Source organism: Melospiza georgiana, chromosome 7 (assembly GCF_028018845.1).
Source record: "Melospiza georgiana isolate bMelGeo1 chromosome 7, bMelGeo1.pri, whole genome shotgun sequence".
NCBI classification, from domain to species: Eukaryota; Metazoa; Chordata; class Aves; order Passeriformes; family Passerellidae; genus Melospiza; species Melospiza georgiana.
In genome coordinates this window covers 15,795,886-15,811,151 of record NC_080436.1, presented here as the reverse complement: position 1 = coordinate 15,811,151, position 15,266 = coordinate 15,795,886, and the positions used below count along the sequence as shown (strand labels likewise).

Here is a 15,266-nt window from a genome sequence, read left to right as displayed (position 1 = left end):
GCCTGTGGAGAAGCATAAAGTCAATGATTTACAGCTTAAGTATAGTCACAGTAGTTCAGCTGTTCCACCTGAGGCAGTTTGGGCTGACATGAAAAATAAAAAGGGTATAAGAAAGATCACGGGGGCAATGCTGCAGACTTTCACAGAAGAGTTTGAGATTTTGAGTCAGAGTAATTAGTTTGTGATATTTATAAATATTGTATATTTAATCAAGAAGTAATTAGTTTTCTTTACATTGTTGTCATGCATATAAGGACACATTAATTTGCAGTGGAAGATACAGATGGATCATTTACTTGTGAAACTGAGAATTTTAAATTTGTGCAGAGAAGGGGAGGTTTTTAAACTTTTTATTTGGTCCATAATTCATGAGCATAGTTGACCCCAGTATTCTGTCTAACTCCACCAGAAATTAAATGCAGCTCCCCAGTTCAGCCACCTTTTGTAGGCTGGGTAAAGCAGACTTGTTATGCATATTTGTACAGTGTATAAAACAACAGTGCAAGCCCCAAACCCACTGGGGCCTCTGGAGGACTTTCACAGCATAAATATTACATGATGATATATTAGTAGGCAGAAAGAAAACCCCAGAAGTTTAAAAAAGAGCTCTTATGAACTGTCTAGATTTATACTCTTAGAACAAAGCAAGATTTTATTCTTTCTGATTGCATCCTTATTTAAACAAAGAACAAATGCTAAAATTGGGGCATCATGAATGAGAGACAGTAGTTACTGGTAAGAGCAAAATGGTGGCCCAGTCTGGGTGCTGACACCACAGCCACTGCAGATGACTTTCAGAGAGCTGTCATGTGGCAAGAGGAGCCTTCAGCCACTTTAAAATGTGCCATGTAATATTTCAGCTCTGCAATGCCCTGCACTTCAGGTTTGACAGGGCTTTTCAACTAAGTTTCAAGCAATAGCTTCCAAAAGTACAGAGTCCAAATCAATTTGTAACCAGTCCTTCCTCTTGCATATGGCCCAGGTAATACTGATACCATATCTTCCAATGTGGGAAATTTATGAGTCACTAAGATAAAAACTCAGTGTTTTGATTGCCTAAAATTTCTGTGGTTTATGATAGATAAGTACTGTTTTTTCTTCTGTAATTATTTCCTCATGACTCCTTCTTTGATATCTTTAACAGATTTGGAAAGAAGAAAGAAGATAAAAGTGGCAAGGCAGATCAGAAGGGGACTCCAAAGCAAGGCATGCTTAAAGAGGAGGAGCTGGAGAAAATGAAAGATGAGCGTGAAAGGTGAGTAAATGGCAGGAGCATCTTTGTTCATCAGGTGAGAAACCTCAGAGCAAGGGGTTTCCTGAAGGAACAGCCAGCCTGTCCCAGACAATGCCCACTGCAGTCAGGTCCAGGCAAACCAGAGCATTGGGCTGCTCCTGGCCGAGACAGAGCTGCTGTGTGACAGGAGCTTGTTGTTCTGCAGTTTCTGTGAACTTCACTGTTGCATTCAAATCCCAGCTTCTGCTTTAGCTGGTGAAAATCAGTTCCTTCAAATCCTGTTTCACCTCTGCCCATTCCCAAGGCCAGCTGACTTAGTAATTTTCTCTTTAGCTTCTCTACAGCAAGAACCTCCTCCCTTCTCTCCTGACAGTTTCTGCCATTGTTTTCTAGCACTTCAGACCTCTTTGGCTTCAGCTGGCTGTGCCATCAGATAGTAGTTTTTGTACTTTGGTGTGTTCTTTTCTGCACAGCGTTTGTTGATAAGCCTCGTGTTGCAGAACTACATATGCAACAAATGTTGAATATGCTGAGGAAACACCTGGAAGAAAGCAGGTTCAGATGGTTCAAATCAGTCTGCAGAGGCAGGAGTCTGCCAGCAGTGGGGTGGCAGGCAAGAGGGGCAAGGCAAGAATCTGGGTGAGTGCCTGTTAGGTGTTGTTGTATTTCTGAGTCTGTCCTGTTCATAAAATACACTTTTCTATGCCTTGTCGTATTGAATTCCTTATCTTTCCAGATTAAGAGATTTTACAGTTTTCTGCTTTTCCCCATGTCTACTCTTCAGGAACCGGAAACAGTTTGTCAGTGTCAGCAAGGTTCAGAAATCTCCTCTTTCCCTTTCTCCAACACATCCAGAAGTACCTCATATGCTGAAAAAGGTCTTTGTTTCCCTCTGATGGCTGCTGTCAGAAAAGTTGAAGAGCCCATAGTTTCTGGCTCTCAAGAAGTATCTGCAGATGTTGTAAAACTTTGCAAGTTGTAGTAATACATTTTGTCAGTGCAAGCAGAAAACTTGTCAGAGGTCTCTCTCCTTTACTGAAATGTCCTGCTCCTGGGAGAGAATGGAAGCAGACATGGTTCCTTTTGTGCAGTGTTTCCACATGGGTCAGCCTTTGTGGTACTGCTTAGTGCCCAGGGAAAAGACACCCTGCTTTCATTTGAGTCATGCAGTGCATGGTCAGCCCTATAAGTGGTAACTAATGGATTTGATTGGGGAAGAAAGTCAGTCCAAACCCTTGAAGTCTGCTGCTAATTTTTACTACTTTAAAAGCTAGCAAGGTATCTAGTTACTACAGCACTGCTACTGGATATGCTTAGCCAGTGCTTAAGTATTTCGTTCATCTAAGTTGTGTCAGGAGAAACTTTGTACCATTTGTTTTAAAATTTCTGTGCCGTGTCCTTGATTTTTGCCAGATTGATGAGTGCCTTTATATTAAACTGCTGACTCCCAATTTGGATACTGGCAATTTGAGAGGTATGTGTCCTTCATTTTAAAGAAGCCAGTGTCTTTTATTAGGATCCTGGCAAGCTAAGAAGCATGTATCCCATCTGTTAAAGGGCCAGTGTCATTTACTAAAATGTTGGCAGGCTGGAAGGAATGAACCCTTCTGTCTAGAGGTCTAACATTCCAATTGGACACAAGATAATTGTTCTTAATATTTCTTTAGAGTTGTGTGCTTTTTTTTAATTACAGTCACTGATTGACAGTAACTTGGTACGGCTGCATTAGAAACTGGCAGCTCAATGTCTTCATCATCCTGGTTTCTCTAGTAATAATTTCAGTTTTGACCTGGAAGAGTTTGTGACTGAAATGGAGAACAGCAGGTGTATTGAGAAGTGGATGAACCAAGATGATATTTTTAACTCACTTATTTGATTCTTCTTCTGTAAGGCACAAGAATAGGAATATCACACTTTTGTATCAGGTAGTATATCTTATATCTCTGAGGGATTCAAATTTAAAAATTTTTAAAAGCCCAGAAAAATAGCGAAGAAATTTGCCCTATGTTATCCTCAAAGGTATGCAACATGTGCCATAAAAACAACCAATTTGCTTCAACTTTCTAAATGAAGTAAGAGCATGGCTGTGTGTTTGTCCACATTAGACTGCCTACAGGCTTACTATTGAACCTTTCTTGAGCTGGTCATAAAATAGAAGAGGCTCTATTTTAGTTAGAGAAAAATTATATAAAGAAGCTACTTCTCCAATATGGGTAAAAACTGTTTGGGAAATTGATTAAAATCACTAAGGAAGCATTACCTGACTTGAATGTAGATCAGTCCTTTTGCTTAGTTGTTGACTGTTCACCTAATGATGATGCTCAATAAGACAGTAAAGACAAGTTTTATAGCTTCGTCCCAAGATTTAGTAATTCTATAATGTAATTCAAGTCCAAGATTTTAATGCACATATTGGCAAAGAAAACCTTTGTGGCACATTCACACCATAGATCATCTGCTTCTATGACTTCACTAGCTGCAATCCTGCATATTTGGTCTCATATTTATAAAACTGAAGCTTAGTAGAGCACATTCATATTTTCAGATATGTTCTTGTTGGTTGAGATGAGCGTATGTTAAAATTATGGGGGATGTAATAGTAGAAAATACTAGAGAAATTCAGCAAGTTTTGTCCCCTGATACCTGTGATCAAATCCTATATTTGTTATCTTGAACAAGCTAAAATTGCTTTTCTAACATTTAGCCTTTCTAGAATAACAAAATGCACATCTAATTTTACTTTTCCAAGATTAGCTATATAACTAATTCTTGTTCAGATCCTCAATTCAATTATTACAATCCTAAAGTCAGATTCTTTGTTTAAACAGTTTTCTTAAATGCTGACTGCCTACCACACTAAAAGATACTATGATTTGTCATCTGACTGTTATTTTTTTTTTCAGAGGCCATGTTGTCCATTTTGGACACTAGTGGAAGAGGTTAGAGTAGTTGCTTTTTGGGCTGGGTGTGACAGGATTAATGATCAAGTGCTTTTCAGCATCTTAGCAGCTGGGGAACTCGCTTGGTTTTGGGTATTGGTTTTGCATGCAATATATGCTTGGCAGCTCTCCAAAAAACAGAATACTGTTCCAAGATCTCAGCTGAGAAATATTTTTTGGTAGGAAGTGCATTTTCAGTTTACAGGACTAGGCTGTGTCTCATAGTTTTGCAGTTTTTTGATTGGTATGGGATAGGCATAACAATATTTCACAAAATCCCAGGGATAGGCTTGCTGTACAGACTACAGCCTTCTTCCAGAAATTTTGACAAGCTTTAGACATGCAAAACTGTCAGATGTGTTCAGTGCACAGCGCTGTGCAGTACAAGCTCAGTGACTGGTTCTGATGGGAGACATCAGTTCTTGTGTAGGTGTGCTGCATGAGTGTAAGCCCATCATGCCTGGAACAGGTTGGATTTCCTGCTTGCACAGAGAAGGAATTGAACAGTGCATGTGCAACGAGTCTGGCACATCCAGAATGTGTTAGAGCTAGTGGGCGTATGCAGACAGAGTATTCAGTGCTCACTCTGTAATGCAGATGATTCCCAAAAGGAGAGGATTTGCTTGCACTTTGGTCCTCAGCATAAATTTGCCTGGCAACTCTTTTTATGGGCTGCTAAGTTTCAGATTTGAACCTCAGAAAGTGAAAATAAATTTACTATTTTGCTAGCCTAGTAATTTCTATTGCACATTGTCCCGGTCTCAATTTTCAGAACAACTCTCAGTGCTGCCATGTAGCTGCAGTTCTCTGAAGCAGCCCCACATCCTGCACTTAAATGCTTATATCTTTTTTATTTTTTTTTTTACTGCTTGTATTCCCTAGCAATCCCCAGCAAGATGAAGGTCTCATTGTGTTCATTGCTGTTAGGGAAGCTTGGGCCTGACTCCAAGCACTTACAGTTGAGGTGGAAGAGAGAAAATCTGACAGGAAAAAAAGTGTCCTCTGGGTGGGAATGTGACATGCAGGCAGTGCAACTGCTTGTCCAGGTTCCTGAAAAGTCCCTGTCAAGCTAAGAATTGATTCCAGATCTCAGCCCCAGGCTTCCTTTCTTTTCAAAGCCAATACTTTATTATACAACTACTACTTCTGCAAGCTTCAAGTAGTGAACAGGAACTTTGGATGTTAGGCATTCCTTCTTTAGTAATAGCCTTATCTGTGTCAAATTGAATATGAATTCAGCACCTCCTTTAAATTATTTTCTTCTCCCCCTACCTCCTTTAGTTTTCATTATGCCAAGGTGATGCAATGTCAGGGAATTTTGAGTGGGGAAAAGACAGGAGCCTCATGATAGTTCAGGAGTATTGACTTAACTGGGGGTACAGTTCTTTGAGGTGATGGTTTGTCCTTCCTGACACAAGTCACATGCTTCATTGGACTGAGGCCTTATTTTAAATAAACTCATTGTTTTGTTCATGCTTCAAAGAGTTTGGCTGTAATAAAGCATGTGCTCCAAAGGTCGAGAATCTGCCCATAAAAGGAAGAAACAAATGCTATATCTGCGGGTTATTTTGATCAAGCTGACTCAAATCTGTATTTTTAGTGTGTTCAGTGTAAATTACTCAGAATTTATCATTTTAACGATAGGACGTTTGCTACATTATTAAATACTGGAAGAGGCCTTGTCTTTTCCTTCCCTCAAAAAAGATTTCATCCCTTCCTCCATTTCTTTCCCACTCATTTAGGGTTCTTTTCATTTTCTAACATTTGAAAGTCATTGTAAAATGAACTGGATAAATATATTACATGCATGAGTTTTACACATCATAATTTGTTTGCCTTTTAAATGCAAATAAAGTGACTATCAATTGAAAGAAAAATATTTTTTCCTGTTTCTTTAGTATTATTTTACTGTGATTTTCCTACTGAGACCTAAATTTCTCTTCCAACAGAATTGAACGCTTACTTGACATTAGAATAAAATTTACAAAATGAAGCACCTTGTTGAAAATTGGAGGATTTTTTAAAGTAGCATGAGAGTTAGTTAATGAGGAGGCACTCCATGTGAAAAATAATCCTCTGCATATTTTTGTTGGAGTAGTTTTGTTAAAACAGTCTTGGTTTTGTAGTCCACATTGGAGTTAATTGAGGAAAATTTTTTAGTAGTATTGAGGTTTGAGTCGAGTGTTAGAGAAGCAGAAGGAGTATTTGGCCCCTGCTTTCTCAGTGTATGAACTGAATGCTTAAGTTATACTGTATCTCAGATAGGGGTAAAACTAAATGGTTTCAGTTTTTATGTTAAAGATCACTTTCCTTTACTTTTCAGAAACCTTCCAGCAACTGAAGAGCATTTCTCTTGTCTTATCAGCCCTGATGCTTGTTGCCTCTTCCCATAGTTAAAAAATCAATACATATGGTTTTGGTATTTGGCAAACAACAGTTTAATTTTGCAGCTGCAAGATCCCTGCACGAAGGGATACCTCTTACAGAAATAAAAACATTTAGAGTCCACTTAGAGAGGAGAGAGTACTTGGGAGTGAAACTTCATTCTCTTTCTGTCAGCATTTGTTTTATTATATTTAATTACAAACAGTTTGTACATTACTGGAAACGAAAATGAAAATAGATGGATATATGGCAGTATGGTAGAAAAGCCAAATTGCTTTGAATCAAAAGTTGAAATTCAGACTGTTGCAAAAGTCAAAGTAAGATTTTTTTTAAATGCATAGTGCATCTTAGAGCACGTTCATACACATGCACATTGTTGGCGACCCCATGTAGCTTTTGTTCCTGTGCATTCCACCTGCCAAGTCTAAAAGCATTATTATGGCTGTTTAAAGTCCATATTGATCTCTGATAAAATGTTCATAATTGCTATTCTCACCATTAAGCTCTGTGCTAAACCACATGTTTTTGGGACACCTGAGCTTGTGCATCATTATTTATTAAGGGTTAATCCAACATGGTATATCTGTTCATTGAGTATTCCTGACTTTACAGCACAGCTAGGTCCTGTGGTTTAGACAAAATAAAGTGTTGGATGTGATCCCAGTTTTAATACTCCCAATTTATTATAACCATTGAACCCTGATCAGATCACAGATTGGATTGGATCCCAGTTTTTTAAATGTCCCAATTTATTGCTGGCTTGCAACCCTGATAAGAATACATATTTGATTAAGGCTTCAGTTTTCAAAAATTCCAGTTAATTACTTTTAGATTCTTATTAGATCATAGCCATATAGTATGCTATGTTGAAGTTATGAAAAAATTACTGGATGCTGTTGCACAGGTCAAGGTCATAGTTTCATTTTGTGCTGACAGTATGAAGTTATCAGATTTCTGTTTATTACTGTGGCAGCACTTGCACTGGACAGGAGGACAGATTAATCCCAACCCATTGATTCTGAATGATTCTCATTTTAGATCTGCTGCTGCTCTGCATACCAGAACATGTAATAAAAACCTACCATGGAACACTGGGAGATGGATGTTTGGTTCTGAGTAGCCGAGGTGAATGGGTCTCACCTACTTCCACAGGTTTTGTTGCAACATTTAGAGCCAGACAGCAATTTCAGAGCTGTTCCATGTGGCTTTTTTACTGCTGGAGGACATTTTTAAGACAGCCCCCCTAGGTCTACAGTTGGTCCCAGATTGTGCAGGTTAAGAACTGATGATAACAGAGTGGAACAAAGGAATTTGCCTTCTTCTTTAACTGTGACAGCGTGATTCCAGGCATTGCACACTGATGGAAATAGCACTTCCCGGTGTCATAGCTGTGCTCTCAGAATCTAAGCATGGAAGTCTCATCCAAGCCATTGAGCATCCTTGTTTTGCTCATCATTGAGATACTGGTGTCATCTGGAGACACGTTTTCACAAGGTGTGCCACCTGTCCACCTAAGAGGTCAGAGCAGCTCAGGGGCAAGGGCTTAAATGGGCCAATGCATGGTTCTCTTCTGTATATATCAGAGTTTTATTACTTGATGGTTGTTTTGGTTCTGTAAACCTGAAATGCTCGAGAAACTTACAGACCAAACTAATGAAGTGAAACAGGCCCAGGTACTGGCCAACCAGGCTAAATGAGTGTTTTCTAGGAGATGGACTGTCCTGGCCTAGGGATTTCTTTGATGCAGTACTGAATGTAGGTCAGCTCTTGCCCACTCCAGAATCAATAAGAATTACTTGGAAGCAGCATTTCATTCCTTGCCCTTCCATTTGTGATTTGTGACAGTCTATCATAAATCGTTGGCATGCACTTTGAAGTAGTGCCACAGCACAGAATTCCTGTTCTCAGACTCCCTTAGCTACTACAGCATAAAAATGAGAATGCAACTCGTGGGGATAGACTGGCAGGAAATCTGTTTGCATGTGTAAATCTCCATAGTGATCTTAAACCAAGATACCTGAAAGTCTTAAAGCTTTGACTGCTCAGGCAAAGCTGAGTTTTGCTTTCAAATCAAGGCATGTTAATTAGAAGCAACCTGTGAATCCCAGACTAACAGATGGAGGCTGTTCCTGTTCTTGTACTGAGAAATTCTGTTCAATGCGTTCTAGGTTCAGTGTCATGTGTAGTATAAAGAAATGTGCATGGAGTATCATATCACATGAAGCTAGGCTTGTTCCTTCCACTGCTAGGATTTCATTCACATGAAGGCATAATGTTCATGCAGTTGCAGAGATGGTTGTGGGAACTCATAAGGTGTCACTAGGAAGTGGAGCTGCAAGTACCTGCTCAGGAGATGTCCCAGGAATACTCTCTTACTGACAGAGGTGGCCCTGGGGACTCAGCAGGTGCCAGTTTTCCTGGGTCTGTCCTGAGTTGTGTTACAGGATATGGATGTGAATGTTGGGTTTTCATGAGGTGTCAGATCAATGTTGTGCCTTCCCATGGTCAAGACAATGTCTCTGGTATTTTTCTTAAGACAGTGTTACCAATCCTCTGTAGTTTTGATTGATACCTGCTACAGCAATTGCTGGAGCCAAGACAGTCACTGGCAGCAATTCAGTTCATAGGTGGATGTCTCTGTCTCCCCATAGCTTTTCTGCAGGTGTACTGTGGTTGCTTTATACTTGTTCTCTGTTTATCTGATGAACTTCTCTGAAACAGTTTGTTTGATGTGTCAGTTGGAGAGGTTGGAGGGAGGATTATGTGGCTTTGACTGCAATTGGTATTATGTGCCTTCCTGACATTAAGTTCTCAGTATCCAAAGCATATGCAAAATTAAGTCTTCTTTTCCAAGAGTATTGTTATTTTAATTCTCTTTTCCTGTTTGTTCCAGAGTGAGTTAATGTTCACAAAAGGGACTCAGGTATGATATGCACAGCACCTTACATATCTTCTTAACACCAAAGTGCAAATGACAGCAGCCCGAGACTTCCTTTAAATCACCACTGGGAGCTGGGCCTTGCAACTGCAGCTAAGGGGTGCAAAGTCTCTGCAGACTCGAGGCCATTTTGCAGGGAGGAGCTCTTAAAGGTGTAACAACATCTCAGGTGAAAGATGTCAAAGTAATTCCGACAAACCTGGAATGTTTCCACTCCTTAATTGCCATTGTCACAAAACAAGGAACATCCTATTTGCAGGAGACTGAGAAACCTGATCTGTGCCGTCAGCCTTGTTTTCAGCAGGAGATTGAGCAGGATAACCTTCAGAGGGTCTAAATTTTACTGATATTGTCACTTCAAGATGATAACTCCAGGGTAGTTGTGAATAAAGAAAATTATATAATGCAGTAAACTATAGACTATAAAATACTTGGTTTATCTGATAGTTGGCTTTCTTAATCTGCTGCATTTCATACCCACTGTACAACTAATGTGGACAGGCAGAAAAGCTTTCTCTGATTTAACAGCAAGGGTAAAAATCATGTTCTCATTGAAGTTCATAGGACAGGAGAAAACACTGACCTCATTAGAGCCAGGATTTTCTTTAGAGGGCAGGATCCTGTGTAAGCTGGTAATCACTCCTTGTCACCTCTGAAATAAATGGAAGAACATTAAGACCTCAGTCTTGTCTATCCAAAGCTCCCATTCCTCATTTTGTGGTAGGAAAGGGCTATGTTTCATCTTTGGTTTCTCATAATCTTAAATTTTAAGATCGGCATTGCTCTATCTCCTCCTTAGGTTTCTCTGTTCTCCCTTTCTTTTCTTACAACTCTCCAAAGGCAGCTTCTTTGGTCAGTTCAGTATTTTACAGGCACAGGATAGTTTTCTGGAACAGGCAACATTTTATGGATTGGTGGGTTTTTGTCTTTGGGGCATTTAATGATGCTACAAGAGCTGTATCTTGTTACCCTGAGTCTCTAACTCCCTTGAATTTGTGGCTTGTCTTTCTTTATTTCTGAGACTGTTTCTATTCTTATTTACAATTACAGATACTAATTATGGGGGAGATGTTCAAATCCAGCACAATAGAATGAGCTGGAATGAAGAAAGATTTGCATAGCTTATAGGGAGGATGTTTCTGACAAATATGGATCCAGTAGAATACACTGAAAGATAATATTAAATATTGCTTGATTCTTTGTGAGTCCATATCAGATGTCCTCAATTTGCTGGCAAGAGGTGTTTTTTTTAATTTTTTTTTTTTAACTGTGAGGCTCACCTGCCGCTTGAGTTTTGTTAGGTGATGTTGTTTGAAAAAATAAAAATGAGTGTTCTCCTGATAAAAGAGGCAGGTTTGAATAGAATTGTTAATGTCATTATAGGCCATGCCTGTCTGTAAAACAATTATGAAATTTTAAAAAATTAAAAGCACTGTACTGAAATTATCTTCTCTGATACTCAACTGAAATGTACCCATTCCCATCAGTGATTATAGCTTATGAATGTCTGAAGAAAAGATGTATTCATTTCACCATTATGTAAATGAATGAAAAAACAATATTTTAGTTACCAAAATATATTTTGCTAGCAGCTAAAAAGGAATTAAAACATTAAACCCAGTGGAAATCTAAGTGACCTCCTGCAGAAATAGGCCGCGTGCCCCTAGACAACCCGTTACTCAATATATGTATGAATTAGGTAAATGAGACACAAAAGCAGATACTAAATCAGATGTAAATTGAGTAATCATTAGAGTATGTAGATCTCAGAGAGAGTCACATGAGTGGAGAAAAAAGCTATAAAGTAGTTTTTATTCTGCTGTTCTCAAGGAATAACTGAGTAGAATGTTTAGCATCTCTGTCATCTCAGAGTACTTTAAGGATTAGGTCCTCTTAAGTTTAGGTATACTTTAAAGTGGTGGTATGCACACTTAATTCGCTGCTTTTATTCTGCTCCTCTTATTGCAAATGGAATAGAAATTATCCTAAAGACCTGTGGCCCGTTTTCTTTTACATGTTTTGTCTCTGCTTTTATTCTTTCTTCTCCCCCAGGGACATGTTTCATTGACTTCAACAGCATTTTGCTCATTCATGCTGCTCATGCTTCCACAAAGACTGGTTCTTTTACACCACCATATCAACAATTTTGCTATATTCGTCTGAAGTATAAATGAAGTCCCTTTGTTTATACATTATTTTGGTTTTTGGGTCCTGTGTTTGATTACTTAGATATGCACCTTAGTGCTCAAAACATGTCATTCTTTGTGCTCTGCTCAGTACTAAATACATGGTCAGTGCATGGTAAATTAAAAAAAAAAAAAAGGTTACATCGCTTTTACTCTTTCACTGGAAAGTCAGAAGAAACAGAGTTTTCTCAGAGCTCATGGGGAGTGCCATGGAGGAGGAGTTCAAACACCTTCGAAAATGTGCTTTTTGTTGCGGGCTTGTTTTGGTTATCCCTGCATTCAGCTGTTGTGATGTGAAATGCAGCCTTGCAGGTCTCCAAGTAAGAGAGGCCATGGTCCCTCCTGGGCCAAGCTTGCCACGTGCAGGTTTTTCACTCTGGTCAGACCTGGTGGCTGTCAATGCCACTGAGTTGCTTCGGGTGTCTCCTGTTGGGCAGCAGGCACCCTGTGTCCAGCCTGGTAGACAGGAGTCAGGAGGACAGGAGTGTCCGACTCTCGAGCTGATGCACAGGGACCCTCAGCCCCTGCCTCAGTGTGCAAAGCTCATTTTGAGCTGGGGCTGCTGCTGGGCTCCCAGAAGTGCAGGTTGGGCTGCAGCTGGTGTCTTGCAGTTTATTTCCCAGTGAAGGCCATCTTTGGCTCCACAGCTTTTAATGACCCTGGCCCTCTTTGGGCAGCTGAATTAGTAACATTAAGTCCTGTATTTTAATTTTCACAGAGTCTTAGAAGCTTCAGCATTTTCTTGTTGCCCACTCACAACCCACCCACCCAGCTTACAACTGCTGGGCCAAGAGATGAGACGTATCTCTTACAGCTTTTCATAGCCCCCACATTCCATTCCCAAAAGCATTTCTGGGTCTTCTCCAAAAGTCACTTCTGCTCAGCTCTTCTGAAGTTTTCTTGAGGTAGTTCACATCCCTTGCTGCAGCTGCTTCACTGTGTATTCTACAGTCTTTTAATCCAGCTTTTGCCTGTCAGTGTCTCTGTCACCGATGTCAGGCTAAAGCACTTTACATTGTGTTTGTCACAGGCGGTGAATACATATGTGGTCATTGACAGTAGCTCAGCAGAAACACAATAACTTGTTAAGCCACAGTAACTCAATCGTGTGTCTGAGCTGCAGCTGGAAGGAGCTGTTTGGGCTGTTAACCCTTTCCTGGCTGCTGCACTCTAGGTGTGTGCATCTTTTCATGTGTTACTAGATGAGAACTGACCATGTATGATTTGAGCAGCTATGTCAGATGGGAAGAGTATCTGAAGGATAAATGAGAGCATTCCTTGATTTATAGCTTTGGGGGTGTGCTACTGAAATGCACATGAGATATACAGAAGTTTTCAAAATACAGTGTCCTACTTCCAGAAGTACAGTATATATAGGGATTCTGTCTTCATTTCACTTCTACAAATACAATGTTTTCAGAAAGTTGTCTGGAGTTCTATTAAGGTTATATATGTTTTTATCAAACTGTATATTTTCTGAAATTATTTCACCTAGAATCAACTAGGTTGGAAAAGACCTTTGAGATCATGGAGTCCAACCTATTTGTTGTGGGGAATGACTAGAGTAGGATACATGTTTGAATGCTATTGAGAAAAAGATGGGTTACAAGAAAAAAAAGAAAGGGCATTTCCTGATATGGCACTGCTGTTGCCTGTCCTGGCTGCTTCTGTGCCAAGGCTCTGTTTTTACAGAAACACAGCTAAGGGGAGTTGGTGCCATTGTGCAGGGGTTTAACTGCAGAGCACAGTGTGCAGGTGGTCATGAGATACAAAAGGAAATATGTTAATTTCCCTTTATTCTGTATGACTTTTTCTTTTCCCTTTCATCAGGAAGTTTGTAGAAACTTTAGTGCCTTACTGAATTGTTGAGATGGTGATCTGTACCTCTCCTCAGCTCTTGTTTTACTGCCAGCATCGTAGTGCTGAGGAGCATTTTATCTTTCTTCACTAATTTACACCAGCTGTTTAACCAGACCCATCCAGTGCTGCAAGTTGGGGGCTGTCTTGTAGTAACTGTTCAATGAGTTGTTTGGAGTTACAGTTGTGTTAATTTAAAAGTCTTGGATTTTTAGGTTGGTAGGTTGGTTTGGGGGGCAGGGGTTGGGATGGGGAATAAAGATTTTGCTGTTTCTGATAGGGAGAATTTCAAAGGCAGGCGGAGAAATGGTGAATGACTAGAGGGGGATACAGAGAAATGACCTGCTTAGTAGAGTTGGCAGAGCATTAAAGAAGTTATAGGAGGAACAGCAATTTTTTTTCCCCTCACTAAAGAACTCCTGAGGACCTGCTGGTATGTGCTATGGATAAGATTGCTTTAAAACTGCGAAAACACGATGCCAAAATACAGTGTGGAAATTTAAAACTTCACAAAAATGTGAGAAATTTCACACGTGAAAACATGTGAGAAGGCATAAAAGGACAGGTAAATACAAAGAAAAAAAACAGCAATCTGATAGTTTGTTTCCCTATATTTGAACATTTGGATTGAAATGAAAAAGAGATCACTGAGCAAATTTTATAGATTTGTGCAGAAGAGTAAAAAGAAAACAAGAAATATAATGTAGTTGTAATAGATGTATTGAAAGGATGAAACATTGATCATAAAGAATTTCACATAGCCAGGTATTGACTGGTCCATATAATATAGAATGGAAATAATTGTTTTTGAGAAAATTTGACTTATAATACTGGCAGCAATTGAAGATTGTGCTCAGAAGGAGAAGCTGAAGAAGCTAGGCTTATTCATGGGAACAAAAGAAAATTGTGGTGACCTAATTCCAGCTTTTGTTGTGCAGAATATACCAGTATTGATAGCAGGACAAATTACTCTTTCTATCAGACATGAAAGCAAGATTAGCGTGATGCTGCTGGCTGCACTACTCTTGCTTTCAAAGCAGTCTCAAATACCTGGGGGACCAGTGATGTACTGGTCCAGAGAACATGAAGGCTCATCATTTTCTGAGAAATTGCTGTGACTCATCTCGGGTCTGTGCTGTGCCTTCTGAACTGACATGTGATACCACCATTCCTTGAAATGTAGTGTGCTCCCATTTTCCTGCCTGTGTACTGTGTGTATGTGTACCCATGTGTGCCATAGGACTTGTATCTCATTCCTTATATTCCTGCACTGAATTCTGTGTTTAGGGGGTTTTGGTCTCTAATTGAGGATGAAACACTCCACAGTTTCCCGGGTTAAACAAAATGAGTGACCTCAGCTGCACTGCTAAGTCTCGCCCTCGAGGCCTTTCATCATCTTGGTTTCCCTCCTCTGGACACACTCCAACATTTTGATGTCCTTTTTATGTTGAGGCACCCAAAGCTCAACCAAAGCACATGCTACCCAAGGTGGGGCACACAGGATTTGAGTATCAGAGAGGAGAAAGCTCATCTGCTTCACTGAGGGAAGGCAGAATGAATAGGAGGCACCCATCCCCTTGACAATTGTATCATCTGTGAAAACTCCTCCTGCTGTAAAGTATGATTACATTTTAAGTGTTGAAAACCAGCATCACCCAGCACAGTTAATGGAGATGTGAAACGGGAAAGTATGAGTGGTACACATTGATGTACTCAAGTACTTGTCT

At 39.8% G+C, this 15,266-nt stretch overlaps 1 protein-coding gene across 3 annotated transcripts in view; it reads left to right on the top strand.

The window, feature by feature from the left end:
• PARD3B (par-3 family cell polarity regulator beta) overlaps window positions 1-15,266 on the top strand; it is a 391,325-nt gene that overhangs the window by 292,989 nt on the left and 83,070 nt on the right. For all 3 annotated transcript variants that reach the window (XM_058028158.1, XM_058028157.1, XM_058028156.1), the window contains one exon: window positions 1,145-1,255. In XM_058028158.1, coding sequence (XP_057884141.1) covers window positions 1,145-1,255 — 111 coding nt within the window. The remainder of the gene's footprint in view (window positions 1-1,144; window positions 1,256-15,266) is intronic.